The sequence below is a fragment of the Letharia columbiana genome (assembly GCF_014066305.1).
Source record: "Letharia columbiana isolate WasteWater2 chromosome Unknown Sc0000020_s0, whole genome shotgun sequence".
Lineage (NCBI taxonomy): Eukaryota > Fungi > Ascomycota > Lecanoromycetes > Lecanorales > Parmeliaceae > Letharia > Letharia columbiana.
The window spans coordinates 453,522-481,363 of NW_023501061.1; the positions used below are offsets into that span (position 1 = coordinate 453,522).

General features: G+C 47.5%; 12 protein-coding genes across 12 annotated transcripts; 6 read left to right on the forward strand and 6 right to left on the reverse strand.

Moving 5' to 3' along the window:
• Positions 1 to 338: 338 nt before the first annotated feature.
• HO173_006733 (uncharacterized protein) lies at positions 339 to 1,943 on the forward strand (the record flags this gene model as incomplete). Its single annotated transcript, XM_037308641.1, has 3 exons — positions 339 to 454; positions 508 to 1,588; positions 1,647 to 1,943. The coding sequence occupies 3 exons, from the start codon at positions 339 to 341 to the stop codon at positions 1,941 to 1,943; spliced, it is 1,494 nt and encodes a 497-aa protein (XP_037164484.1).
• Positions 1,944 to 2,553: 610 nt separating this feature from the next.
• Positions 2,554 to 3,585, forward strand: HO173_006734 (uncharacterized protein; the record flags this gene model as incomplete). The annotated part of the gene is made up of 1 exon (XM_037308642.1): positions 2,554 to 3,585. The coding sequence occupies one exon, from the start codon at positions 2,554 to 2,556 to the stop codon at positions 3,583 to 3,585; it is 1,032 nt and encodes a 343-aa protein (XP_037164485.1).
• Positions 3,586 to 5,458: 1,873 nt separating this feature from the next.
• HO173_006735 (uncharacterized protein) lies at positions 5,459 to 6,496 on the reverse strand (the record flags this gene model as incomplete). Its single annotated transcript, XM_037308643.1, has 2 exons — positions 5,459 to 6,277; positions 6,326 to 6,496. The coding sequence occupies 2 exons, from the start codon at positions 6,494 to 6,496 to the stop codon at positions 5,459 to 5,461; spliced, it is 990 nt and encodes a 329-aa protein (XP_037164486.1).
• Positions 6,497 to 8,178: 1,682 nt separating this feature from the next.
• HO173_006736 (uncharacterized protein) lies at positions 8,179 to 9,293 on the reverse strand (the record flags this gene model as incomplete). Its single annotated transcript, XM_037308644.1, has 3 exons — positions 8,179 to 8,405; positions 8,456 to 9,148; positions 9,203 to 9,293. 3 exons carry the CDS (start codon positions 9,291 to 9,293, stop codon positions 8,179 to 8,181), a joined length of 1,011 nt encoding a protein of 336 aa, XP_037164487.1.
• Positions 9,294 to 10,066: 773 nt separating this feature from the next.
• HO173_006737 (uncharacterized protein) lies at positions 10,067 to 12,272 on the forward strand (the record flags this gene model as incomplete). The annotated part of the gene is made up of 3 exons (XM_037308645.1): positions 10,067 to 10,096; positions 10,190 to 11,684; positions 11,749 to 12,272. The coding sequence occupies 3 exons, from the start codon at positions 10,067 to 10,069 to the stop codon at positions 12,270 to 12,272; spliced, it is 2,049 nt and encodes a 682-aa protein (XP_037164488.1).
• A 448-nt stretch (positions 12,273 to 12,720) lies between these two features.
• On the reverse strand, positions 12,721 to 12,882 carry HO173_006738 (uncharacterized protein; the record flags this gene model as incomplete). The annotated part of the gene is made up of 1 exon (XM_037308646.1): positions 12,721 to 12,882. The coding sequence occupies one exon, from the start codon at positions 12,880 to 12,882 to the stop codon at positions 12,721 to 12,723; it is 162 nt and encodes a 53-aa protein (XP_037164489.1).
• A 785-nt stretch (positions 12,883 to 13,667) lies between these two features.
• On the reverse strand, positions 13,668 to 14,655 carry HO173_006739 (uncharacterized protein; the record flags this gene model as incomplete). The annotated part of the gene is made up of 5 exons (XM_037308647.1): positions 13,668 to 13,833; positions 13,890 to 13,910; positions 13,967 to 14,090; positions 14,143 to 14,239; positions 14,308 to 14,655. The coding sequence occupies 5 exons, from the start codon at positions 14,653 to 14,655 to the stop codon at positions 13,668 to 13,670; spliced, it is 756 nt and encodes a 251-aa protein (XP_037164490.1).
• A 1,647-nt stretch (positions 14,656 to 16,302) lies between these two features.
• On the forward strand, positions 16,303 to 17,719 carry HO173_006740 (uncharacterized protein; the record flags this gene model as incomplete). Its single annotated transcript, XM_037308648.1, has 4 exons — positions 16,303 to 16,636; positions 16,692 to 16,978; positions 17,049 to 17,103; positions 17,166 to 17,719. 4 exons carry the CDS (start codon positions 16,303 to 16,305, stop codon positions 17,717 to 17,719), a joined length of 1,230 nt encoding a protein of 409 aa, XP_037164491.1.
• A 352-nt stretch (positions 17,720 to 18,071) lies between these two features.
• Positions 18,072 to 18,851, forward strand: HO173_006741 (uncharacterized protein; the record flags this gene model as incomplete). The annotated part of the gene is made up of 1 exon (XM_037308649.1): positions 18,072 to 18,851. One exon carries the CDS (start codon positions 18,072 to 18,074, stop codon positions 18,849 to 18,851), a length of 780 nt encoding a protein of 259 aa, XP_037164492.1.
• Positions 18,852 to 23,425: 4,574 nt separating this feature from the next.
• HO173_006742 (uncharacterized protein) lies at positions 23,426 to 24,289 on the reverse strand (the record flags this gene model as incomplete). Its single annotated transcript, XM_037308650.1, has 1 exon — positions 23,426 to 24,289. One exon carries the CDS (start codon positions 24,287 to 24,289, stop codon positions 23,426 to 23,428), a length of 864 nt encoding a protein of 287 aa, XP_037164493.1.
• Positions 24,290 to 24,361: 72 nt separating this feature from the next.
• On the reverse strand, positions 24,362 to 25,459 carry HO173_006743 (uncharacterized protein; the record flags this gene model as incomplete). Its single annotated transcript, XM_037308651.1, has 4 exons — positions 24,362 to 24,709; positions 24,766 to 24,828; positions 24,876 to 25,108; positions 25,162 to 25,459. 4 exons carry the CDS (start codon positions 25,457 to 25,459, stop codon positions 24,362 to 24,364), a joined length of 942 nt encoding a protein of 313 aa, XP_037164494.1.
• Positions 25,460 to 26,290: 831 nt separating this feature from the next.
• Positions 26,291 to 27,805, forward strand: HO173_006744 (uncharacterized protein; the record flags this gene model as incomplete). Its single annotated transcript, XM_037308652.1, has 2 exons — positions 26,291 to 26,497; positions 27,404 to 27,805. 2 exons carry the CDS (start codon positions 26,291 to 26,293, stop codon positions 27,803 to 27,805), a joined length of 609 nt encoding a protein of 202 aa, XP_037164495.1.
• Positions 27,806 to 27,842: the final 37 nt, after the last annotated feature.

Genomic DNA, 27,842 nt, shown 5'->3' on the forward strand with positions numbered 1-27,842 from the left:
TATTGAGTATATCCCTCAGCGTAAATCATGGATTTTTTTCTTTGGCGCACCCGAATGCTGTATTTTCCATTATACTGGCCTCGTTTGAGCAGATTTGCTTCCATGACTGGAGCACTTGGCGCTGAAAAATTTGATATGACTCTTTTTCTCTTCTTGGCTCGTGGGATCATGGAACTACTTATTGACCAACTTCTTTCTCTTCCCTGCCCTCATTGATCTTCCACACATTCAATTCTTCTTCAAAAAAGCAAGAGCTTTCCGAATCATCATCGGCGAGAATCATCATCTATATATACATCAAAAAAATCCCGCATCCTCTAGGTATCAGCCTATTCCCAATGTACAAGATGAATCCCTACGCGAATTGGCCTAAAGATCCCTACGCAGACTCGTCTGCGGAACGACCACGGAACCGGAAACGGAATCCTCTTGACCCACGTGAACCGTACAAAAGGTAAGTCTGTTCCCTCATTGTTAGCGCTGGATGTCAAGTAACCTAGGATTTAGGACCTTTACACAAGCGCCAGTCACCGGACCGTTCCCGCCGACGGGGTCCCTATACTACAGATGGGGGGTCTTCAATGGGCGCTTGATGACCCCTAAGGAGCAGCGCTTCGAGCACTTCATCAACGATATGCAAGCGAGACACGACGAAATTAGCGAACTAAGAGAATGGAGAAGGCTGAAAGATATCGAAGAGGAAGCTGTGTTGTTGTACCACGAACTCGGCAACGTAGTAAAATACACCAGGCAGATGAGCACTCGTGATCAGATGGAAACGGAATACCAATGCCAGAGGAAAAGACAGAAGGCTGAAGATCTTAACCCTTGGGCAACGGCACTGAAACATGGACAGGAAAGACTCAGAGCAGAGGCAGAAGAGAGAGCAAGGGGCCAGGAAAGGATTAGAAGCAGTTTCAAAGCTCGTATTCAGGCAAGTAGCTATCCAGTGGCCAATACAAAGATCGCCACTAATGCTGCAGGACCACAGCAAGCAAGCCAGCAATCTGGGCTCACACCGCCAAAGCCAGAGAAATGTGGCAATACCAGCCAAGCCGTCCCTTCTACTGAAGCAGGCTCGTCAAGGCAGCAAGAGCAGAAGACACAGCTCAGCGCAGAAGAAGTTCGCCGTCAATTCCAGGACGAATTTCGATTTCAGCTAGCAACTACAGCGACACGACTAACGACGACAACAAGTGTACGATCAGTATCACTCGAGACTGCTACTTCCGCACGAGGAACTCGTGCCAAGGAGCTCGATGTAGCGATGCCCACGGCAAGACAAGACTCTGTGAAAGCAGAACTTCCAGGATACCAACCACCAATGGGCATAATTCAAGTTACGCATTTACCCAAGGGGAGCGTACTCGTATCAAAGAGACCCGGTCTTCCCGAACTGCATCTAGGGTGTCCATCCGTGGCAGAGCAGAGTCCAACACTCAGCATCGGCCAACCGTCTGAGACTTCGCAAGAACACCGAATCACAGGATCTATCGAGCATCGCTCAGCCAGCCCATCCTCGCGACAGACCAGGAGCGAGGGATCTACACCGCCCTCATCAGTCCCCTCATCACCGCCGAAATCACCAGTAAGTTCCCCTCAGCGCACATGAAATGCCGGCGAAGAAGCTAACCACTGATGACCAGAAGGAAGAAGTAGACAACAGCAGTGCTCTCCTAGAGCTCGAGTGGAATGCCCATGGCACGGTAAAGTCGACCAGTCGATGGGAGAAACTGAAGCCCTCCACGAGGAACAACCCGTTCCTGAACTCCCTCATTCGCGAACATATTGATCGTCAGAGGATGAACGGCTGGGCTTTGATGGAAGAAAGGAGCAAAAATGAGCGCAGTCGGGGCACACCCAGCAGCAGGACTGAAGGTAACATTTGGGGTCCGGCGGGGTTATCGGGAAGGTTTCTTGGGAACGGTGCGATGGGACGTTGACGAGTCGGGGCATTTCGGAAAAGAGACGGCGCTTTGAACGGGCTCCTGTACGCACGTGTATTCCGTAGACTGGATAGATCAAACGGTTTTCTCTTCATCCACATCCCCGCCGGCTACCGTGTGCCGGTACCGGTGGGACGCATTTTCGGAATTCAGCTCTTCTCAAACGTTCTAGTCTCAAGCTAAGGGTCTTTCTCACTCACTCCCCGGACAGGCCTAGACTTTTCACCAACCGCGACGTTTCTCGAAGCATGGCCAAGCGACCAAGATTTTTCATCAATGTCGACGTTTCTCGAAGCAAGGCCAAGACCGTTCACCACTTTTCAGCGTTCCTCAAGCATGGCCAAGAGGTCAAGACTCCTCTTTGATGCTCGATCTGCCAGGTAGGTTTAATGCACTTTTCCGATGACTCAAACCGGAGTTTGAAAATTTCCTGATTGTCGGATTTTTTTCTCTCGATATATTCCAATTTTCCTGAGCGCTTGGATATATATATATCAATGCACTGCTTCTATCACAACCCCTTCACCCCTTCACCAACACTCCATTACAACCCCCAGGAAATATTCCAAGCGGAAGCGCAGAAATGATACATCGAAGCTTCACCACCATGGAACCACGTACCGGTCTTGAAGCTACGAGACACGTATTGTGGCACGCTCCGCCACTACAGAAGTCGCAGGATGTCTCCGTCTCGACAGCGAAGACAAACCCGGAGGGATGGTGTGGCCATTCGGGTAGATTACAAAGGACCAATTTTCCACGGACACAATATCCTTCCTCACCAATGTCCGAAGACATTCGATGTGACGAGCGAAATATAACAGACAGCATGCCTCACCCAGACAGACCCCATCGTACCAATGGTTTCCCAAAGACGCCATATCCAGCAGTAACATCAACAACAACAGCCCAGGCATCTCTCCATGCCGAGCGCGACATCCCCAACACGACCACTTCCCCACCCTCATCCACCACCACGACACCCGCGAACGGACCACCTCACACCAACCCGCCCTTCCCCCACGCGCACCCCCCACTCCCCGCCCCCTCCTCCTACTCAATCCCTCAAACCTTCTTCGCATACCCGCCCATCGACCCCTTCGACCAATCCCTCAAGCGCCACCCCAACTACTACTACTACAGCACGCACAACCTATCCCAAGAGGTCGAACCCGAGAACGGCAGCAGGGGCGTACGCTTGCGGCACCCGGACCACCTCCTCGAACGCCGGCGCCAGAAACTCGGCTTCGCACCGACGGCTTTGGTGTACGAGTACGGACAAGAGGGCCAGCGGGACATGCCGATGAGACCCGCGGGGACGAAGTTCCACGACGATGGTGGGGATGGGGATGAGGGGTCGATACTCGCGGGGCCGTGGCCTAGATACTGGTTCAGTGGACGGATGAATGTGTTGGATCTCAAGTTTTTAGGCCAGGCGCACGATCCTGTGGCTGGCAGGAAGAAGGTTTGGTATGATAGTGTGAAGAAGGACTATGTGTGGACGACGTTGGAGGAGGCGAAGGATATGTCGGGAAGGGAGGAGAGGATGAGGGAGAAGGCGATGGCGAGGCGAAGGTGTGATCCGGAGGCGGATACGGAGATGGTGGAAGGAGAAGTCGGTAGCTGGGAGGAGGGTTAGGGGGTGTTTGATAGGGAGATGGAAGGGAATTGGTCGTGTACGAGGTTTCAGGGATCGGCATCATTGCAGCATGGCGGTGCCGGATTTGGAGGATCGCGATAGGTTGTAGTGGATCTGATTAGATGCTGCGGAACTCGGTAAATAGACAAATGGAAGACGTTTCGCTCACCCACGAATGCCCGGAAGTTGTTACCGTCTTATACTGAAGCAGTCTGTCATGTTGTAGATCACGGGGGTTCTCCCAACAACCATCGCAATGCCACGGTCTCCACCCACATCATCTGTCAATAACGCATTTTTACGCTTGACCCACACCATTTGAGCTCCCCTTATCGCTGACTCGCAACACTTGAAGGGATATAGTCCGCTCTAGCATACTGCTCGAAGCCATCCCAGAGCGTGGCCACGTGTTCTTCATAACTTTACACTTCTCTTTCGTGCCAAAAGCAGGAGGGTCCCAATCCAGTGTTGACATTCTCCGGCATTCCTCCGCCAGATCCGTTATCCCCTCGATAAAATCAGTCGTGCGTAGCTAATGCTTGGGGGGGGGGATGACGCTTTCAGCTGTATGTTCGCGGTAAGTCGGGCCCAGTATCTGTTTGGCACCACTTTTTGTCAAGTCTTCTATCTACAACAGTGTTCAAGCGTGCTTTGGTTGATGAATCGATGGCTACGGCTAGTTCACCGTTTTTAAATTGGATATTGGCGCTGTTTCAGTCTCCGAAGAACTTTGTTGTAGTAATCGGGGGACCCTTGTCATGGCGGAGTGTCCTTGAAGGTACCTGGAGGACTGCTCGCGGAATTTGGAGGAGGGGCCATCGTTCTGAGACGCAGTCCTCGAGATTGGCTTGTGCGGGGTCTTTAATGCCCACAGCGATGTATCTGTCGGCAAGAACATAGAAGCGTGCGTTGCCCATGGCTCGGGTTCCTGGAGTTTGAGTGGTAGATGGGGTAGACTCCGAGGTCGAGTCTCATCAGAGTGCTCGTGGTTGCGGAAGTAACGCACCATGCGCTCCACTATGACCGGGTCGTCCTCGAACATTAGATATCCGACAGTGACGGCCTCCTGGAGCTTGTTTACAAAATACTCGCGTCGCGGTAGAAGGGGAAACCTACCCGGAGGTATCCGTCATGGCCTCTAGCAAGAAGAGTCTAATTTGGGCACATGATAGCGTGATGAAGGCGACACTTCTTTGAACCACACACGAGCGTGTGATCGCAGTAGTCGCCGGATTCCGGCAACTTGAGGTCCGATGCCACAAGGGCGGCAATTTGGGCATCGGTCCTGTTTGGTATCTGGTGATATCCGTGGGATATCTAGATGTTTCGGGCTCTGACGGAGGGAGGGCAGTTCGAGACTGGATGGATGATGAGGGAAGGAAGGAATTGATGGTGGCTCGTGGTGGAAGAGAGAAGAAGATGTGGTACTGTGAAGCAGAAAGATGTTGTGAGCTGTGTAGTATGCTGACCACTGGCTAATGAAGTTTGTTCTGTGTTGGCAAGCACGACCAAGCAAAAAAACATGGACAGCGTAAGTGCTCGCTTTCTTGGACGCGAGAAAGATAAGAGAAGATGGTGTTGGACACAACGGTTCTGCATCAGTTCTGATCTTCGATACATTGAGATTTTGAGACGAAAGGCCTTAGGTACACCGGCCGCAGAGAGTGAGGAGAAAGTAAGTGAAATGGCTTTCGCTGCAATACATATTGCGGATGTTATCCGTCATGGGATCAAGGAATTCCTGTCTGCTCCTTTAGCCCTTGGGCGGCAGAAGATGCCACAAACGAGGGCAGCGAACTAGGAAAGCACTATGTCTCGCAAGAGATCTGGCCGCCAGCCCTGGCTCCCCTTACATTTTTGTCACATCTTGCTATCACAACACCTCCTTCGTCCGACAACTTGCGCATCTGAGCAGCATGCCGAGCCCACCGAAAGAACCAGACCGTTCGAGAGTCCACTGGAACTGTTCTTGACAATGCCTGCATTTCTGGATATTATTGGCACGTTGGAGAAGAGAATCGAGCCGCGACGCCCAGGCATCCTTTTGGTCAAGAGCCACTTGTGCGTCCTTTTTGGCTTCCAAAAGTTCACATTCCAGCTCGATTTGTTTAGCTAAAAATCCATCCAACAGCACCGTGTCTTGGTCGTACTTCCGTACTGCAGCATCTAACACGGCAACTGTGATAGCTTTGGTGTTCAGAACAGCGTCCCTGGACCCTTCATCTTTCAAGATGTCTTGAAAATGTTCGGCGCAGATGTCCAAGATGATTTGACGAAGTCCCATATCTTGGTCAGGTGTCGTAGAGAAGACGATTTCGGTAACCGCGTGAAGATCGTCGTGTGGCCACTTGGATCTGGCCAAAGTCTGGAACTTGCACTTTGCTAGTTCCTTTAACTCAGGGATGTCGTATTTGTCGGCGACAGCGTAAACGAGAGCATGGTTCATCATCCTGGGATCGTGTAGAGTAGTGCCCTCGATCAGCCCCAAAGTCGTGCCCACATTTGTGTCTTCTTCGGTGGTCGTTGAGATGGTGCGCAAATGAGGTGGGAGCGAGCTATCCATAGCTCCATGGTCTGCTGGAACGTTGGGAACTTCTTCATCTGGGTAGTCGAGCGTATAGAGATAGAGCAGCATATTCTCAACCGCCTGTAGATCATCGTCATTCATCGTGATCGTAGCAGACTTTGCTTCCTAGTCAATGTCAGGTTTGCGACCATCTTCCTCCCAGCTGATACTCACCATGAATTCTCCATTGCATGCTGCGGCAAAGAAAGTTGAGCGAGGACAGATGACTGAACGGTGAACTTTGTATTCCTTTGAACCACAACGTATAGTCATGTCCGAGTACTTTTGAGAGGTCCATAGGAGCTCGTTGCTCGCTAGGAGGCGATCTTTATGGATGTCTGCCATTCTGCCGACTAAATCTAGGCTATTGTTGTTGGAAATGTATATGAAGGATTGATTGATTAACTATGGAATGGTATGTAGGCTACTTATATACCATGTGAAGCCCATGCTAATTTGCCACCTGATTGCCACCATGAGGGGTAGCTACAACACAGGTGCTGCAGCAAATCTCAACAGTTGTGCTGAGTGAAGGATGGTGTTGGAAATGGTATGAAGGATTGATTGATTAGGTAGCTATGAGAGTGCTGAGTGGGCTACTTATACCCCTATTTGCCACCTGCGGGGTAGCTTCAACACAGGTGCTGCAGCAAATCTCAACACACCCCCATGATGCAGCACCATTGACCACACCCCCATGATGCAGCATGGGAGAAATAAAAGCACCGCAACACCATTGTACCAGCGCCATTAGGAATCGAACCTAATACGAACTAAATACCTCCAACCACAATGGGTAGCCATAATAACTAATTGTGACACGAGCACAGACCCGATCTTCCCTTTACGTGACACGAGCACGACTTGAGACCTGGTGACTGATATCGAAAGAAAGTCGACTTGCTCAATGAAGAGATCGAAATTGTAGTTGAATTGATTGCCATTGTAGCAGGCTCACTAATGATTTTTGATTACTTTGGCCACTTCTTGGGCACTGGCTAATTGGAAGACTGGTAAAGCTCTGGCCACTTCTTGGGCACTGGCTAATTGGAAGACTGGTAAAGCTCTGGCCACTGCTTGGGCACGGGCTTGAAGTTTGTAGTTGAATGACCTCTGCGTGCTCTGACCTCTTGCTTGGGTAGTAGCCGTAGTAGTATCTGTAGTGGAATAGTGGTAATCTCTGCGTGCTCTGACCTCTTGATTGGGTAGTAGCCGTAGTAGAAAAGTAAGGGAATAGTGGTAAAGTCGTCGGAGTTGCCACAACTGAGCTGGACTTGGTACTTGAAGATTGAATCAATGATTGACTGCAACAACGTAGTAGTTGCGCGAGGGCTCATAACCTGTTGGAAATGGATATGAAGGATTGATTGATTAGGTAGCTATGAGAGTGCTGAGTGGGCTACTTATACCCCTATTTGCCACCTGCGGGGTAGCTTCAACACAGGTGCTGCAGCAAATCTCAACAGATGTGCCTGGCTGGCACAGTGCTTGTCGAGGTGAAGAGGAATGTAAATTGAGAGGCGTGGAGTGGGTGAAGTTCTAACTCTGGCCATTCAAGCTCAGCTGAGTAGGCTGCTCTGAGATGGAGAATCACCCTTACCTTGTCGCGACAGCTAAGGTATCTCGTCGTTCAGTTTAGAGATTGTTGCGTCTCACCATCTTGCGTTTGGATTGAGCAGTGAAAATGTTGTCCGTGAGTGTTGTATTGATACAACTACTTTAGTAGACGCGGCTATTTTCGACGCTAAGAGCCAGCATTAGTCCACTCACTGTGGCCTTCTGCAGCAATAGGTGCGATGGCACGAAGGTAAAGTAATTGATAAGGTTCAGCGTAATCACTCGAGTCGAATCCCATCAATCAATCAATTGAGGAACTCCATTGCATTGCGAGAAGCAGTTCAATCATCATTGCATGCATGTACAGAAAGCTTCTCAGAGAGATCTCAACTGAGCAACAGAATGCCTGCTAATTATGCTATTACTATGGCATCGAACCCTCATCAGCAGTATCAGGCTTTACTAAATCTTCAGCTTTCATAGGACTGGAGGCCTAAATTGTCATCAGGATCGTTATGCAGGCTTTCAAGCACAGGGATAGTCGTCACGGTAGGAAGCTTTTCAACGGCGGCAGCAAGAGATGGCTGGGTGTTTACAGCGTCTGTGAGGAGAAATGCTGGCAGACTACTCTTGCTTTGGTTTGACAAGAAAGGAGGCCGGTCAGGATCTGGAACTTTGGTGCAACCTTGCTCAGCCACTGTGTCTGGTCAGTGCTGCTCCCAAGTACAGAGGGTCTAGGGTACTCACTGGCAACGTAAAATTGGTAGTTCTGGGGGTTGTGGACCGAGTCCAACGGGTCTAAGGCCACGCAATCGTTAATGGGATAGACCTCTGGTGGATCAGTGAAAGCCCCCAAGGAAGCCTTTCCCAGATAAAAATGCACCATCTCATGAATGACCAGGTAGGTCAAGTACATGCTGAGAGCTTCCCCGCCACCTAAGAATTGGTTTTCTCTGACAGAAGGACAAGTGTTCTTATGCGGCGCAATTCTGCCCCACCAGAAGCTTGAGCAAAGGAAGATATAGCTGGAACCTCCAAGGTAAAAGGCCTGCCCAGCGTCTGGCCGGCTGCATATCTCCCATGGATCGAGCTCGAGAAACTTGTATTGGCTTACTGTGCTGCGTGTGACACAAGCGAAGCGAGGTGCAGACGGCACAGATGGATCTGGTTTGAGACCCTTCAATGGCTGAGCTGAAGCGATGGACCGCAAAATGCCTCGGACGTAAGTCGAAATTGCGCCATCTTTGAACAGTGCTCTGAAGCCATGATGACTATCAAGTCCAAGCCCCACATCGTTCAGCGCCGGCGTGAGTGCTGCGATGGCTTTAATTAGTACATCCACCAGATTTCCTGTGTATGCACCACATCCTTCAATGACGAAAGGAAAGCTAGCTGGAACCCCAGTAAGATTTGTTGCTGCAATAGTGGTATTGTCTAACGCTGAGAGTCCTTAGCATATCTTGCATAAGAGAAAATAGACGACAGGATTCGTACCTGGGAATTGGAGGGGAACATACTGCGGGAGGCAGAAAATTGGACGGAGGACCGTAGCTGTAACTCCTACTACAATATAAAGATACCGCATCTTCGTAAAACATACAGAAGACCCTCAAAGTTTGCAAATGAAGAAAGAGGGTCGGCAGTGTCTGACCTGATAAAGGTATGGTTATAGTCCATCTCCATTGCCGATGATTTGGGGGATCTGCACTTGAAGTAGTATAGTTCGAAGAACTTCTTTGATGATTCGTAGCAAAGCCATGTTGAAGCTATACCCGACTCGCCATGTCTGCCGTGAAACGTGTTGGATCTCTTCCCCAGTGTTCCCCAAAATCCAATATCCATGCGATACCACGCCGGCCAAGCGCTTAGGTGTAAGAGCCATTGTCATCTCCCGAGGGTCGTCTCCAAGCCCCAGATTTGTTCATCTCAGGCCCACAGCCGCAATGCTTCTTGTAAACATTCGCCCAAGTACCGCACGTGGTATAGGGCGGACAGGTGGACAGGTGCAGGTAACATATCAGACGGCGCATTTGCGGCTTTCGCATAAAATAGACACAGGGTCTAGGCAAGGGCTTTCTCATATCCGAGACGGCAAAGGGTCTGGTAGCCGTTCAGCGAAAGGATTAAGATTTATCGTAAAACAACCTGGAAGTTGACAGCCTCCTAGCGGAGAAACGATTGAGCCTCAAAATTGAATGAAGTTGAAGGTCTTGGCATGATCGTCGTAGGGCTGAGAGCAAGACGGCCTTGCGCGCTCAACTTGATCAACACTTGAATATAACCACTTTGTCTCCTGCCTTGATAGATCTGGAAATTTCCCGAGCGCATTGACAGCGTGTCTTCCTGTCTGTTGTGACCATGCCACCGTTCAAAGACGAACATGTCTTGGTAAGCCTGTTCATACCCCAGTCGTGCCTGGCCAAACACGCCAGCTTCAGTCAGTACGACTTTGGGATCCAGCTGACCTTCGATGACTTCTAGATCATTGCTCCGGGATCGCAGATCTCTCTCGCCCAACTGGGCCTCCCTGAGTCCTTCACGCCCGCTCGCCTCCGCATTCCAACACGCATGTTCCCCGCCGAGAAAAGGGGAGAGTGGGAAGCCACCAGAATTCGAGAGCGGAAAGTAACGAATACTCTAAATAAGACTGAAGCCAATGGACACCCCCGTGGGGATATCACTATGGGCGAGGCGAGTATTACTATGGATGGTCAAGCAGCGGCGGAAGATCAAGAGGATGACCCAAAATATGAAGAAGATCCTACGAGCGAGGAGGGCGCGGTATATCCATTGCGGGATGGGCGAATAGTAGACTGGGCGTGTTTTTTCGCTCTCCTTACTCACATCTACAATACCATGGGCCCTCCATTCCACACGCCGATACTGGTCATCTCACAACCAGCATGGACGGCCCAAGATCACGAGAGCTTGGCACAGTTCATCTTCGAAAAGTTCAAGACACCAGCGTTTTGCTTGATGGACTCGGCATTGGCAGTCTGCTATGCATACGCTACACCTACAGCTACGGTCGTGGATGTCGGGCATGGAAAGTGTGACGTTACAGCGGTGAATGAGTTTCTCGTTAGTGATTTCGGAAGAGGGTCTGCGTTGCCAGGCTGTGGTGGAGAGGCGATGACACAAAGGCTTCACGACCTACTCGGGGGAAAAGGATTCACAAGCGATGTATGCGAGCAGCTGAAGAAAAGTCCAATCTGCGAAATATTACCTCCTGGAACGGAGATGCCAGCTGAGGCTGAAGCCTATGCCCACGCATCAAATCCAGCGGCCGCAGCTTCTACTGGGGCTTCTGGCTCCGGCACAGGGCAACGAGGAAGTATAGCCGCCCAGGGTGGGGCACCTCGAGGTCCTGGGATCAACACCGAGGTTGGAGACGCGGATGAAGATCGAGAATTCAAAGACGGCGAGGATGATGAAGGTGTCCTGGATGTGGCTGCGATCGTTGCTAGCGGAAAGACCAGCGAATTCCTCGCCAAAAAGGAAAGGGAAAAAGCTGCTAAAGCAGCAGCCAAGAAGGACGCTGCCGATGCAGCAGCAGTGGCTAAGGAAAGAAGCCTACCAAACTCGAAGCGCGTCAAAGCCACGTTTCATTACCACGAGCGGAGACCTTTAGAAGAGCTCAATATGAACGGCAAGCGAGCTATGGATGGCGACAGTGGCCAAGATGGCGGCGAGCCAAAGAGACAAAAGACTCCTGAGCCCAGTGTTGACAGTGCCGTTCAGGTAACAGAAAACACAGCTGCGGCGCGTAAAGAAGAGCGAAAGGAGGAGAGGCGGCGAAACAGAGAAGGTACTGCTTTTATCCGGAAAAGTGCGGACGTCGGCCTGGAGAGGTTTCAGGCTGCCAGTGGTGGAATCCTCGATCAGATTGCGGACGCGATACATCGATGCATTCTTTCGTATCCTGATATCAGCAAACGCAGCGACCTTTGGGACTCTCTCATCATCTTGGGCAACGGTAGCAAAGTGAAAGGAAAGGTGACCCAGATTTCTGGTCTTAGCTGAGACTAACAATCGCGTAGGTTTCAAGGAGGCTTTAGTTGGGACCCTGAACTCAAGATATCTCATATCCCCTTCCAGTGCTACAATCTTCACCTCAGAGCTCCCATCGAACTTCACGACACCTGTCGCTACTGGAGCAAATACTCCCCAGCCTCAACATCACCCTCAGTCACACCATGGGCCTGGCGTCAACCCTCTCCTGCTCGCCGCAACCACAGCCTCGAATCCCAATCTTGCTCCACCTGGACAGTCACAACAGCAATTGCATCAACAGCTCCAGCTTCAACAGTATCATCAGCAGCAAATGCAACAAGCTCACCAGCACTCGAGTCACGCGCAGACGCCGACGAGTATCAAGTTGCTAAAGATGCCCGACTATTTTCCAGAATGGAAAGATGTTGGGATGGAGGAAGCTGGTTTTCTAGGTGCGCAGGTAGCTGCTAAGGTTGTATTCGTGGTGGATCAGGGCATTAGCAAAGGGTTCATGTCAAGGACGGAGTATAATGAGCTGGGTCCCCAAGGCATTCACGAGACCTGCCTTTAGATAGATTTCATCCATTGTTGGATAAATACCTGGTAATGTCTGAAGCTATTCCCACTGTTATCGAATGGCCACATATCTCCGGAATCAAGTCTTGTTCTTCAATGCGGCGCCCCGAGATATGGCGGTCGTTCCGAAATTCTTTACCCTCCGAATGGTCATCCTGTTCACTTCATCCTTGACGCAAAAAACTTACTCATACGCCTAAAGCCTCATTATCTCACACGCCTGGGGCTTGTCACCCGCCACTCGGTGCTTTCATTGTGCTCTTTACCATTTTCTCTCGCAACATCTCAGGGCCTTTTGGACAGTATGGGAGCAGAGCATTGCGCTGCATAAAGATCGGGCATTTAGCCAGAAATTTCGCTCAAACCGAAGAATCCCGGCTTGGTTTTTGGGGGATTCCAGCTCGATGATATGCGGTCTTTGCGCAAATGTTTGCTCGGGAAGTTTAGTGAGCTTGGCTTCGGAAGGCTGTCCAACTTGCACGCTTTTGAACGTCGGTGTCGCATTGTGCGAATCCTAAAGGGGCGGAAGTAACGCCAGAGGATCCACTCTTCTTCTGAGTCTTGGACTCCATCCAGGCATCTGAGGGGTAGACGATCGCTCTCATGGCCAACTAGCTAAATCTCGCACCTCCCACCCCAGACGACCAAGGAATCATCGCATCGCCGTCCCAAAAACCGCCCGTCACCTCCACCTCTCCGGTAGCCGATCGACAAGCGATCACAGCGCCAATACTCGGATCCCTCCCCACCCCCTTGGTGATGTCAGAGGACATCCTCTCGATGCGGATGCCGCAATGCTTACGTATCATAGTCCGAGAGACTTTCCCGTGGTAAGGAAAAGCTGATAGCTTGTCGCTGTCACATTAGGGCCGAGTCAGCTCTTGGATGATTCGCTTGCGTAACTTGATTAGGCGGACGTGCTTACATTATGCATGGTGGCTTTACCAGGATCATCTCTCAGAATGCGATTGACCATGATAACCTCTTCCATTTCTGCGAATTATCGGTCTTTACCGCGCAGCAAATCTTTGAGACCAGTTCTCTTCGTCTGAGTCGGGGAAGGTGGGAGGTAGAGCCTAGGAAGTCGGTATGATACGGTGTGTTTTCAAACATTTACTAACCGTGATAACATACCTATCAAAGCGGTCACACCGCCTTCGATAGCAAACAGCCAACGCCATCCTGCCAGACCTTTCTGCCCTCGTAGATGTAGCATTCCGTATGCAAGAAAGGAGGCGATGATGTTGGTAGTGATCAAGGACGTCCAAAAGTATGCAAGCCGAACAGGAAGTTCACTATTCTTGTAGAAATAGCTCAGGTAGAGTACAACCTACACGTATGACGTAATTTAGCAAGGCGTGCGCTGAATGGAGGTGCGGCGGAGATGGACTCACATCCGGAACCAAGCCTCTGAGCAAAGAGTCTTGTAAGCTTTCCATTGTCTGACGGCGACTAGCGTACGAAATGAAGCACAGCCTTCGAGGAGCCCCAGAAGCGCCCGAGTGACGAAGAAGGTGGTGCGACCTGAAAGATGGCTTTGCGAGCTTGCGACGCCACTGGAATATAGCGTCAGTGGATGAAACCATCAACCGTACCAATATGGGTAACATACCTCGATACGAGCATCTGAGCACTTTCGAAGGACAGTGCATAGCAAACGTTTGATGTTAGAGTCCCATTATCACCCACGGCATCCAGTTATCCGGCCCAATCTTGTTACTGACAAGCTGCGAGGGAAGCTCTGCGAAAAGAAAGGAGCAGTAGAATATTGTCATTCCGTTGTTGTGATCGTCGGTAGTCAGACCAAGGTACCCTTCAATGTACTTGTCAGCGCTGTCACAAGGCTGTGGAGGTGGCAGACATACCAAGCATATTGTCCGACAGGGCTTGATTGATGTTGCCCCTGTCAAGCTGCAAGGCGAAGAACATTATACACGCCCGTAGACAGATTTTCCAATCAAGCTAAGACAGATAATAATCAGTAAAGGCGCATTTCCCTCCTATTAAGCCAAGAACATGACGGAGCTTACCCTGCGGACGAATTTCTTCTCGTCTTCGTCTGACCAAGTTGCACGGAGGTCGAGCCTGTGGCGACCTTCGTACTTCTCAATTGGCTTGTAGATATCGACAGCCCTAGGGTCAGAGAAGACATTCCCGTCAGCATTGTGGTCGTCATCGATCGTTCTGTCGCCTTGGAAATCCTTGAAGGTGGACTTCGACCCCTGGAGCCGACTTGGGACGAAGATGCGATTGCGACCACCAAACTTCCACCAGGAGTTGGCTTTCGGTGGTGTCTCTTGCTCCGGAGAAGTGAAAGAGCCTTGTGATCGTTCCTCCCCAGATACAACTGCCAGATCTTTGTCACTAGGTGAAGACATTCTGTAAACTGATGCTGCTTGCTAGATGCAAGTGAATTACGACTTCATGTACGTCTGTCAATGCTGCCTCGGTGTTTTATGTTAGATCGATGCCCGTAAATGGAAATCAAATCGCAGGATCAATCACGACATTGCCTAGGCTGGAAGACGATGTCTAGACTGATCTGCGTAATTCCAAGATTGGTAGGAGGTGGTATGAGAATGAGCAATGGGCTAGAGAACTTGGGATCTGAATTCACCTGAAGGCTGCATTATCTGGTATGAGACTGACAAGGCATGACGACAACCACAACGAACGGCACAATTTTATGTAAAGGGGAAAGTACACGGCCATACCACCATCACATTGAAGGCTAATTCAGCCACAACACATGGTGTCATCCGTATTTCCCGCGGTCTCATCGTTGGTGAAGGACATGTGATTCAAGGCCATAGGTCAGCAAATCATTATCCGTTACGAACCCATCCGCATGGAGCACTCTAGCCAGCTGCAGTTCTCAGTAGATCTGCCCTTGTATTGGAAGCCATTGTGGTTTTGCATCCTATAGAATGCGAATTTAGCGTTTGAATTGCGTGCTCGAATACGCGAGAAGGACTTGAGGGATTTGGGGGGATATAGGAAACAATCAAAGGCGAGTTATTACACGTTGACTATGCAGTTCGCTTTGTATCACCTACAAACATCTTCACCTAGAAGTATATTCGAGTAGCAAGGGTGAGCAAAGTGAAGCTGCGTTGAATAGCCTTTTGGTTCTTACTAGATTAAGACTAGTAGTTTTACAGGGGAGCCAACTGAGGTAACGCTTACTTAAATCTCCAATTGTCGGCTTGCAATGTCACCTTGATTCTGAATTACTCTCTCCATCCATCTTCTGAACTTCTGAATACAAGTCGTAATCCGACGCTTTGCTGAAAATTGTGTCTTCCGCAGTTGCATTCGCAGTATTATGAGGCGGAATCCAACCCGGGAAAGGTCATACTACCTCGGGCTTCGTGATAACAGACTTTCTTCGCTTTTTGCACCGGGTTGCAGCAAATCGAAAGAAGCTCTATCTACGTCCGTCCAGAAGACGCAATTTGATCAGCATCTGGCGTGAGACGGGCGCGAGCTCTGATAGAACGAGATGCCGTGCTTGCATTAGCGTTTTCTGCACTTCAAACGCAATACTGGCGATCTCTCAGGTAGTTCTGGCAGCTTGCTAATAGCTACACAAAAAGAACCCCGGACTTGTCACATATGCAAAGAAATACCGACATAAGCAATGACCCACAAGGACAAAGTGGCCGATATGGTTGGCATTGTTGGCTTCATGATGCGCTCAACTTAGGATGACCCTTGGAGTAAGTCCTTGCGTCTATCACATCACGTTGATTGGCAGTATGAAATTGTCCTCGACCTTCCCTAGGCAGCTTACGGCATTTTGCCTAGAACGCACGCGTGACCAAGCTCTTGCATGAGCGGGGTTCATGTCATGGCGAAACCGGCACTTCGATTGCGAGTGGCTGTTCTTAAACCCATAACCAGACCTATATGTAGACAAATTTCCCGGGTTTGCCATCATTAAGCCACGTCCATTGGCTTCGTAACCCATCAACTGCCCGAAAGAATTGGTCCAAGACCTCAAAACCTTTTCAGACTCTGAGATCATGGCACCTCATGCGGATGATACAACTTTTGATTCTGAGATTCCGGTACCCACAAAAGCACTTCCTACGAACGGTGATACTCAAGCTCAACCGGCTTCTAACGGGAATGCCAAAGAGAACGCCGCAGCAGCCTCAAACGGCGAAGCGAAAGAGATTCCTGGGCCAACGCATCATGAGTCTCCCAGTCCTCCACTGGAGCTCAAGGGCGTTCTCAACGAGTTTAAGTCTTTCGACGTGACTCCAGTCATTGGCAAAGAATTCCCAGAAGCCAAGCTCGCCGATTGGCTTAGGGCCCCCAATTCTGATGAGCTGATCAGAGATTTGGCTATTACGAGTCTGTTCGTCTCCGATCATAGTACAGGGTCGTCAACTGACAGCTGTCTAAACAGTCTCCCAACGCGGTGTCGTCTTTTTCCGAGCCCAAGACGGTCTAGATGACAGCCTCCAAAAAGAACTCGCGCAGCGCCTTGGCGAACTCTCCGGAAAACCAGCATCGTCCAAGCTGCATATTCATCCGGTCATCAACTCGGGCCGCGACGACGGCGGAGGAGATGACGAGGTCAGCATCATTAGTTCTCGCCAGCTCAAGAAGCTTTACAAAGGTCAATTCATGACTGCGGGTGAGAAAAGGCAGAGTGGAAAAGAGGGATGGCACTCGGACATCACATTCGAGCCCGTAAGAACATTCAGCCCAAGTCTCGATTCCAACTCGTCTACGTCGACTAATAGCATTCGAATACCCACAGGTGCCAAGTGACTATGCCATTCTGCGGCTTGTCGAGCTCCCAGGTACCGGAGGAGGTATATCTTCCCCCCTTCTAGTGGCCTCTGATTTTGCGTTGCTGACAATGAATCGCCACCAGACACCCTCTGGGCTTCCGGCTACGAGCTCTACGACCGCCTTTCCAGCCCCTACCAAAAGTTCCTGGAGACCCTAACCGCCACCTACGCGCAGCCCAAATTCAACGAGACCGCCAAAAACGGCGACTTCAAACTCTACTCCGCCCCCCGCGGCTCCCCCTACAACATCGGCGAAGGACTCTCCGCTATCCATCCGGTCATCCGCACGAACCCTGTCACAGGCTGGAAATCCGTCTTCGCAGTCGGCACCCACGTGCAGCACGTCAACGACGTGACACCCTTGGAATCGAAAGCGCTGCTGGAATGGTTCGTGAAATTAATTGTGGATAACCATGATTTGCAGGTTCGACATCGCTGGCAGAACCCGAATGACGTGGCGATTTGGGATAACAGAAGTGTTTATCATGCCGCGACGCCAGATTATGAGGGGTTGGGCGAGAGGTTGGGTCATAGGGCGGTTAGTATTGGGGAGAAACCGTTTTTGGACGTTGGGAGTAAGTCGAGGCAGGAGGCATTGCAAGGCTTGTCCAAGGAAGGGAACGGGACTGTCGAATAGCCCAGGGGAGTCCTCAGATACGCAGGTTCAAGCAATGTACACACCAGACTAGAAATCTGAGCACTGCCTTGAAAGCCGCACCCACCTCTCTTGTATTTTTCCTACCCGATATTGTAACCTTCAAACGGAGCAAGATCCAGAAGCGCCAAGAGGCAGGCAAGACACCAAAAAAGTTTATGCGAAGAGGTGCGGCCGTCATACGTAGAAGTGGTCCCTATGAGGCTTTCTGGACGTCAACCTCATCATTCGTAATATTGGTATTGGCAAGATGCAGAAGACTCCTGCCGCTGCAACTGCCAATCAAATCTGAAAGTTCGATCAAGTCTGACAGTTCGCCTCTTGTAGACAGGAGATGCCATCTCCAGAAGTCAGTCCTCCGCCCCTCAAACGCCGCCGTATCTCCGATCCAAAAATGCACCATCCCTCTCCACCATCCCTCCCATCCATTTCCGCCCATGACCTGCCCTCCACATCCACAGATGACAGTCTCCACATCTACTCCTGGAACATCAACGGCATCAACCCTTTCCTTCCCCCCTCTACCCCACCAATCACCAACTTCCTCAAGCCAACCTCTGCCCCGAACACCCTCCCGAACCCCGCGCCGCCGGGACCCTCACTCCGCGCAAACCTCAAGAGGTGGAAATGGCCCCACATCCTCTGCCTCCAGGAAGTCAAAATCGCCCCGACCGACACGCAGACCCAAGCCTCGGTCCGCCGCGCCGTCAACGCGCCCCTAGACTCCGCCGATGACAACGACGGCGACCGCCACCTCTACGATGCCCATTTCGGCCTTCCGCGGGACAAACACAACGCTACCGGCTTCGGGGGCAAGGTCTATGGTGTCTGCACGCTCGTACGGCGCGATGTACCCGAGCCCACGACGAGGACGGTAGGATGGGATCTCGAAGGGCGGGTGTTGTTGGTTGAGATACCGGGATGGAGCGTCATGGTTGCGAATGTCTATGCGGTCAATGGCACCACGAACGACTACCGCGACCCCGCTACGGGAAAGGTGGTCGGTGACCGACATGATCGGAAACGCATCTTCCACTCCCTGCTGAGGGATGAGGTTCGTCGATACGAGGACCGGGGATGGGATGTCGTTGTCCCTATATTACCGGCCTATTAGCTATTTCTATTCGCTTTATCTTCTTAGTCGTTATTTATATCTTTTTAGATTCTATAATTAACTTTAGCTCTATCGTAGTAGAGAACGCTAACGCCGTCTAAGACGAAAGTAGTATTATATCGCTTCTTCTTATATTAAGATAATAACTCTATAATAGCTCTTTCTTCTTCTTCGTTTTAAAGCGATAGATTTAAAATATATCAAATAAATCTACTATAAAACGTTCGATGTTAAATATTTTAATAAGCTATTTAATAGCTTTATTAACCGCCTTATTAACGGCGATAAGGAAATTAAGAAACTTAAAGAGCTTCTTCGATACTTCGAGGTCTATAGCTAAATTATATATTTCTTTACCTATAAAATAATCGCCTTATCTCTTTAAGAAGCCCTATTAAACTATCGCTACTATATTTCTAATCTATTAACTATCTATACCTTTTAATCAATACACTATTTCTATAAGATCTTCGTCTATAATAGAATTTAGCTTTATTAAGACGATATCTATATATAGCGAATACTCGATAATTACTTAAAAATCGGATTTTAAAATAACGACCTTCGTTTATCTAATCGAAAGCTTACTTATTATATAATTTACGCCCGAGCTAAACTCTACTCTAGATATATCGTAATACTACTTCTATATCTTCTTATTAAAATATTTAAAACTCTTAATTATTCTACTATAATCGATTTAATCGTAATAAACTCTATAACTCTTAAGACTATCGCTATCTATATATATATAATATATATAATTAATTATATTCTACTATTAGCTATATTAATAAAACCTTCGTTAATATTACCTCGCTAAATATAAGACTCTCTCTTATTTCTCGACTATAATTAATATCGAGAGGCCTTAAGTCGATAGTCGAGTTATTCTCATATATGCTTATCTCGCTAAGTAAGTCTCTACTAAAAAGACGTAGTCTACTAAAGAAAGACGACTAAAAGAAATAGCTTAAGAATTACCTCGACTAGATATTCGCTAATATCTTACTTATAATTATCGCCTATAATATTAAAATAGACTATTAAGGCTCTAATTAGTTACTATTAAGTAAATCTTATTTTAATATCGCTATAGTACTCGAAATACTATTTAAAGACCTTTAAAAGTAGAAGAATAACGATCGTCTAATACGATTAGACGTAAAACCCTCGAAATACTTTATTTCGTTCTTATTAAGTCTTATTTCGAAGTATAATAACGACTAAAGAAGAATTTACGATCTTTTCTTCCTACGACTATACTTCGTTAATTATTATATTTATAAGATTTACGAAGTACTCGAGTATACTATACTAAACGATATTATCGATATTCTTTACTTACTTAGAGACTAGAGTATAATTATAATTAAACGAGACCTCGTTAATATATTTAGATATATCTCTATAGCCGAGTCTAATTTTTAGCTACTAAGTTTCTTTTAAAATAGCTTTTATTATATCGATAGATTTTTATTATTTAATCTACGCACCGCGCCCTTTATTTTTAATCTATTCGCTAAGGCCCTTTATTAAATACTTATTATTATTCTATTCTAGAGTATTATATTCTACTATCTAAACGACTTCTTCGCTATTCTTTCGTCTAACGACGACGTAGTCTAATTTAGCGAGGACTTTAATATTATCTATAATAACTATAGTTTAAAGATAAATTATATTAAAAACGAGAAAGGTACTTTTATCGAATTTTTAGAAATTTAATTCGATAGCGAGAAGATAAAGGTTAGACTTTCTTTTAATAAGCTAAAAAAAGCGAAAAAGTCGATAAAAGCCTTTCTAAATAGGCGGAGTATTTCTTATAACGAGCTTAAGTTAGCGATAGATTTATTATTCTTCTCTATTAAAGTAATAATTCTTAATAAGACTTTTCTAAAAAAGCTCTACTTCGTATTATTTAAAAAATAAGAATATTATTATATTACCGCCGTAATCGTAGCGAATCTACGCTAATAAAATATCTTTCTATTTAGATAAAATAAGATATAATTACTCCGCCGTATAATCGTACGCCGTTACTATTTTATATAAATAAACGCTTCTAATAAGTATAGAATAGAAAGAGTATATTCTCGAGAATATCGCTACTCGTTCTAAACTAGACGATACATTTAATATATACTTCGCTACTCGCTACTATAAGAAGGATATTTAATTTAAAGAGATACTTATTATTCTTATAGCTATCCGTAGATAGCTACCCCGCTTATATTAATTATATCTTACGCTCTACTATAATAATAACGCCGTCGTTGAGAATATTTATAATAGTTCTATATATAGATTAATTATAGTATCGCTTAGATAAATAGTTATACTATTCGCTTAGTACGATATCGTTTATAATATAATTTAAATCTCTATTAAGTGAAATACTTTAGTCGACTTACTCTCTCGCTTTAAATTTAATAAAATTACCAATTTATATTTATAGCTAAGCGCTCTTAATCTATATAGAAATTATTAAGCCGCGATTTATTTAAATTATAGTATAAGAAGACTTCTCTAAATTATAATATCGCGAGATATCTCTAGTAAGATTTAGCTAATAAGATAAGAAGTAGCTATTAAACGACGAAGGCCTTCTATATCGAATTTTGTGCCTTATTAAGAACTATCGCATTTCCCGCTATTATTTAGTTACTTATCGACTAAATAGCACGTCTAGTTAATTATTATATTTAGATTAAATTTATTAAGACCTATCTTATAGACGTTTATTTAGCCTATATAAATATAAGATTCGAGAATCTTAATATCTTTTATTATCTACTATTATAGCGGGTAATTATCGATATTTATAGACTACGTAGCGAGGCCGATATTAAAGAATATCGTTTAATTACACGAGATCTACTACTTTATATCTTTACTTAATTCAATAAAACTTCTCTAGAGAAAGTTATCTTATATACTTCCTTTTATCTCGTATTTACTATATTTCTTTATATAGGCGAATTTATATAGTCTTAAACTAAATTCGAGAATAGCGACTTCGAATAATAATATATTATAAGACGTTTAGTTACGCTATATAGCCACTATATAAAGCTATCGCTATCGTTCTCGAAGACGAATTTATTTAGAAGAGAGATTACGCTATTTATTACCGCTATAAATAATAACGCCTACTCTATTTATTCGCTATAAAACTTATTTACTCGCTTCTCTATTAATAAGTTATCGCCGCTATTTAATTTAAGTAAGGCCTTTATAAGATAATATATTATCGCTATACTACGAAGTACTCTATATATACTCGATTACTCGAGTTACTACTTAGAATACTCTTTTTATAGAGAAACCGCTATCTCCGCGAGAGATGTCGATCTAATTAACGATAAGATTTAACTACTTAGCCGTTAAAAGTCTAACTTATATTACTTATATATCGAAATATACTCGATCTATATTCTCGTTATATTATATCGCCTTTAGCGTTCTTATTTAGCTTAGAGCTAATAGTTCTCGTTAAATATAAATTAATTTTAGAAGTTTTTCTAGAGCTAAGCTATATAATAAATCGCTATCTATATGCTACTAGGCCTTAAAACTCAGTTAATTATTATTTAGAACTTATTTATATATATAGTTTTTATAGAATATTACGCGAGATAGTACTAGTCGCTATAGCTTAATTAAGGGCTAGTGGACCATCGGATTTGCAAGGGTTGCCATGGAAGCGGACGGAAGCGACGGCTTGATGCCTTTAATTTAGCGAGTTTGTGTATATGAATAGGAAATGAAACTTAGGTCGTAGTCTTGGTCTGAATATCATCATGTGCGTGTAGGCTTGATTCTAAAAATTCACAGACATTTCGGACTAAAGGTCACGCATTGCTGGCTTTAGCTAAGTTTGAATCGGTGATGCACAGACCCTAGGCCATTGAATTGTGTGTTTCAGTATCCATACATAGCTCGGTGATCTTTTCTTGTAGCTCGAAGGTGCATTGGAGTCAGATTTTCAATCAACCAGTGCGGCCTGAGCCCAGTTACTGCGGAGCTCATCGCAGCCGTTGTAGATGATACAGATTTGGAAGTTGGGCAGATGCGTATAACTGTCAATAGAATTAAATCCCTGTACCAAGACCTCGGTATGACTAAAGGGGCTCGGTTCCGTCACGCAATACCTACCACAGTATCCAACGAATCGGCAAGGGAAGGGTGCGAGAAGAGTCAGGTAAAGTACGTCGATAAGCCTTGTTGGACATTGCTAAAGTTTCCGTATCGAAGTATTCCGATATCCCATTCACGTCTTTCGAACTCTATCAATCCCACCACGCTACTTCGCCTCCCCGTACATGCGCATCCCAGCTTGTACAGGCCTTAGAATCCCCTTGCCTTCCAGCTCCGACAACAAGGCCAGTAATCGGAGATCCGTCTCGGGCGGGCTCAACATAGACAGAGAGACCGGTAGGAACATCTCAGCCTCTGTGACGCGCGACTGGCACGGCACTTCTCCGACGGGGACGGTGCAATCCGGACACCCTGACAGGTAGCTTAGGCCGTAGATCGAGAAAGAGGAGAAGAATAAGGGTCCGTTGTCCGGGTCATCGCGGTAGGTTGGGGAGCCCCAGCTCTGGGGGGAAGATGAGCAAGGGAAACTCGTCTTCGGCCGATCTGGCGAGGACGATCTCTATGAACCACTGCGAGAACGCTTTGGCGGATTGTACGGTGGTTTCGTATTGCAGGGTGGTGGTCGATCTGCCGTGGTCTTGTCGAGCTTTGACTACGGCGTCGATGAATGGTGAGCGGCCATTGTTTGTAGCCTTGAAATCAGCTATGAATGGATCGATGGTGTCCCCGACGCAGGAGTGGGTAGTAAGTACTGTGTATATCCCGCCAGTGGCCTTGTCCAAGCTTTGATCCTGTCCGGCGGGACGAGTTTGCCGCCACAAGTCATCGAGATTGAATGGGATCCGGGTGCATTTGAGGTGTGATTCAAGCTTTTGGATGGTCTCCTCGAAGAGTTCCTCAAAGTCTGCCGCAGAGCCTGGTTCGCCGGGATACGGGAACCAACGACGCGAGTCTTGAGGCTTGGTGTCCTTGGCTCGGACGGGGTATAGAAGCTTATATTTCACTCGGGGTTTCAATGGGACCGAGGACGACTCCATCAAGCTTTTCACGACGGCTTCCACGACGGGAGCAGATCGAGCGAACACACCAACGCTGTCAAGGAGCGGCGACACCGAATATATGCCTGCAGTCGAGACGACGTTGGTGGAAGCTCGCATGCCATACGTGCCACAAACACCTGCCGTCAGTTCCGATGGTGAAGTCGAGCTAAGGGTAGGCAGCAGAAGCGACAGCAGAGCCGGCGCTTGAAGAAGAGGGTGATTGGTACGAGTCGCCGCGGGGGTTGAAGGGGGCAAGGTAGTCAGTCCTAACAAAGCGAATGAGTAATTGTAATACATCAATGACGCTAAAACCCAGCCACCCAGGATACGTGCTGAGGAGCTTATCATTCAGCCAGTCGAGAATGTCAATTAGAATTCAAAAGGCCTCTTAGCGGGTGTAATCACTGTGGCCAAATCCAAGGTTGGAGAGCCTCCTCGGCCGTCAATATGGTTGCCGTATCCTTGGAGGGCATATATGTACGAAAGAGAAGAGTATGGTGGAAATTGAAGAAGGAAACTGTACCATTGTATGGAAGCTTCCCCCTCAGCAAATTGGGTTGTCTTCGCCTTGCCCACTAGAACCGCACCTGCATCGATGAGGCGGTCGACGCACCGAGCTGAAAAAGGCCGGCCCGGGTAGAGCCTCCGATAGCTGCGGTTTCCAAGACCTGTTTCGAGACCGGCCACATCAATGATGTCTTTGACAGCGAAACGTAACTTGATATCAATCAGCTAAAACCATCCAGTATCTTACTTTCCGCTGAAAACCATACCCCTGCTAAGGGTTTTGTAGGTGTACACTCTGTGTCAAGTCTTGAAGGGACAGCTATACGACCCTAATTAAAGTCAGTTAATCCGCCCTCGTCAAGTCAGATTTTCCCACCCCTGTGATGAGCCACTGGGAAGAATGAAGCTGAACGCTGGATGTGAGAGATCCTCCAATGAACGCGCTGCAATCATCTTCGTATAAACGCGATACATGAAAAATCTCTCCAGTTGATGGCCGGATTGCATAAGGACCAGTCAGCAGTTGAGTAGCCTCTAATTCTAAGAGAACAGAGGCCCCATCTTGCGCAACACATATTTTCGAAGTCTGGGATGTTTGGAGCATGACGACTGTTGACAAATGTTACATTGTTAGCAATCCTTGGTACGACAGCTAGCCTCACCCTCGAGAAACGCCGGCGTCCAAACATCATCACGGAGAACAAATTTGGCACTAATAGCATCCAGGTCTTCCTTGTCAAGCTGGTCTTTCGACCAATTGATTGCTGTGCACGGAAGCAGGTTTTGTTGGAGGCCATCGGAAAGCCTATCCGCGGGCTTGGAAGGCTGAAAAGAAATTACGTGGGCTGGGGCTTGATCAAGATAATAATCAATTCCACCGAAAGTTATAACAGTGTTAGTATGTTGTTGATAAACCTTCGAGTCATGTGTCTCTTGGACTGCTTGCATGACAGTAGACATGATGGTGTTTCCCACCTCAAAGTAGGGCGAAGTCAGACTGCAATGCGAGATCAACCCCTCAAAGTCCGAGCTGTTCGTCGCCTCGGTCGGAAGCGAGTGGTAATTTTAGCTGCATGGAAGAGCGCCTAGGCCCAAAAAACGATGCTGCATTGGGACAGATCCTACCTGCGATAGCGATCAATCATGCCCTGTAATCCAGAAATAATTTCCGCCATCTCCGGCAAGCGGCAAGGTTGCTCGGTAAGACCACTTGGAATCTCAGGAGTAACTTCGATATCATATGATTTGTCGACGACAGAGGGAGGCTAGTGATGCCTGCACAGGACGGCACCTAAGCCGGGTTGCAATGGTCTTGGATAAGGGCGGTTAAGCTACCCGGAAAGCCTCCTTCCCGTATATTTCAGCACAGAAAATCAAGTCGCACCAGCTAAAGAATTGATGTTAATGCACCGGAAGACATCTGGATTCACTTGCCAAACAAAGACATGTTAGAAGAGCTTTTGGGATTTGAATCGAGCCACAAAAAAAAAGACCAGCTGTCAATGGGGGTTGGACTGGAAATGACGGGTGACATTGCCTGCCCCTATAAGGCTGGAGGATCAAAAAGCAAGGTCCACAGGGGTATGTGTGCTGATTGTCTCAGGATTGCAGGATCAAATTGGTGTGATGGTGGGTAGTAATTGTCGATCCTAGCCCCTACATAAGGTGCGCGGGCTCCTACAGCATGTAACTTTATCATCATCGCTGAGCCTCCTGGAGAATAGGTGCTTATGGTAGAAGTTCGTACAAAGTGAATTACAAGATAACATCATTGAAGATTCCTATTCCTTGATGGCGAGGAAGTTAGCTGGCAGGCACCCGTCGGAAGATTCTCGACAGGAACTTGACCTGATCCTTAATGGAGACGATGAGAATTGTTTCCATGCCCAAGATTACTTCTCGGTGGACAACTCCATAGGGCATGTCTTCGAAGTGATTAGCGGCAATGGAATCATGAGGTCTGATGTTGGCGGTGATGAATTGGTTGAGATTGTTAAGGTTAGCTACCTAGTCTACCGTCCCTAGCCTGCCTTAGACTTGCGCGGGTATTTTTACTTTTCTAGGGACCCCGCCGCCCGGGTCCTTAGAGGAAGGACAGCCGATAACCCCTGGCGCATACTTTTGGTTAACGCTGCAACAGAACGACCGACCCGGGAGCTATGATACAAGAGTCATGCAAGTAACCTGGTTCCCCCTGTTGCCAGAGGCTAGCAAGATGATTCCAAGCACAATGATCTAAGAGATCTAACGGATTTCCTGTGTCTACATAGTTTTGTCGATTGCGTTCAGAAGGATCAGGAGAGGCTTTCTGTCACCTCAGCCCATCTCCACTCCATTTTTGATACGTTCGACATCTCTCCACGCTTTGCGGGCTTCATATCCCGTCAGCATATGCCGGGAAGTGCCACGCGTTTTGATCAATCCACGTATAAGCCGCACCAGCACGGTAGGTGCCACAGCTGGTGTGAACCTTTCCTATCAAGCAGACCATGAGCCCTGATCATCACGACAGAGCTGTGGTACTCTGCCGTAATTCGATCGAACTGGCTTCACGGAGATGAAACAGCCCGCGATCTTTCTCGCAAGGCAGCCGATTGGAGACGCTTCTCTCTATGGTCCAAGTACGACCTGTTCACCAAGAGGCTGCATGTTCTTGTGCTAGGATGGCCACCGGCAACGAGGGAAAACTTCCAATCCATATTTCAGGGAAAATCCGGTCTACAATTACAGCGACATCCAATGATCCTCCACGCATACTTTGCTAGAGCTCTCCTGCTCAAATCATATGATTTCTTGCAGGAGTTTTCGGGTCCTCTGTACGAGTGGGCAAGTATTACCCTTTTGACCCTGGCTTGACCTTTCGGTATTGAAGACGTTGACTAATCCATCAATGTGGGAGTTCAGGAGTTCAAAGCTCAGCAATTGAAAACGGCTAATGATTACACAAAGAGGGTACAGATCTTCCTAGCGTTTTCGCGGCAGATTCAACAAATCTCCACTGACTATGACGTTCTTGATGGAACCCTTGAGCATTTAAGAAGACAGAATCAGTCGTTTGAGGATAACCTTTTTTCAACGGCCATTCCAAGAATCGCTTCAGCGACCTCTATGCGGGATGAAACGGAGCTGCGTGCACCGCTCCGAGAGACATTCAACTCTTTCCTGAGAGAAGCAAAGCCTATTCGCACCTATAGCAACCTCTACAATGAGAGGACCAAGATTGGTGTCAGTGAAGGCTTTGCGATGGTCAACCAACGAGACGCGGAAGTTTGTGAGCACGAGTCCAGCTTGGCAGGTTTCCGCTAATACTCTCTCCAAGGTGAATCTCAGAATGGCAACCGAA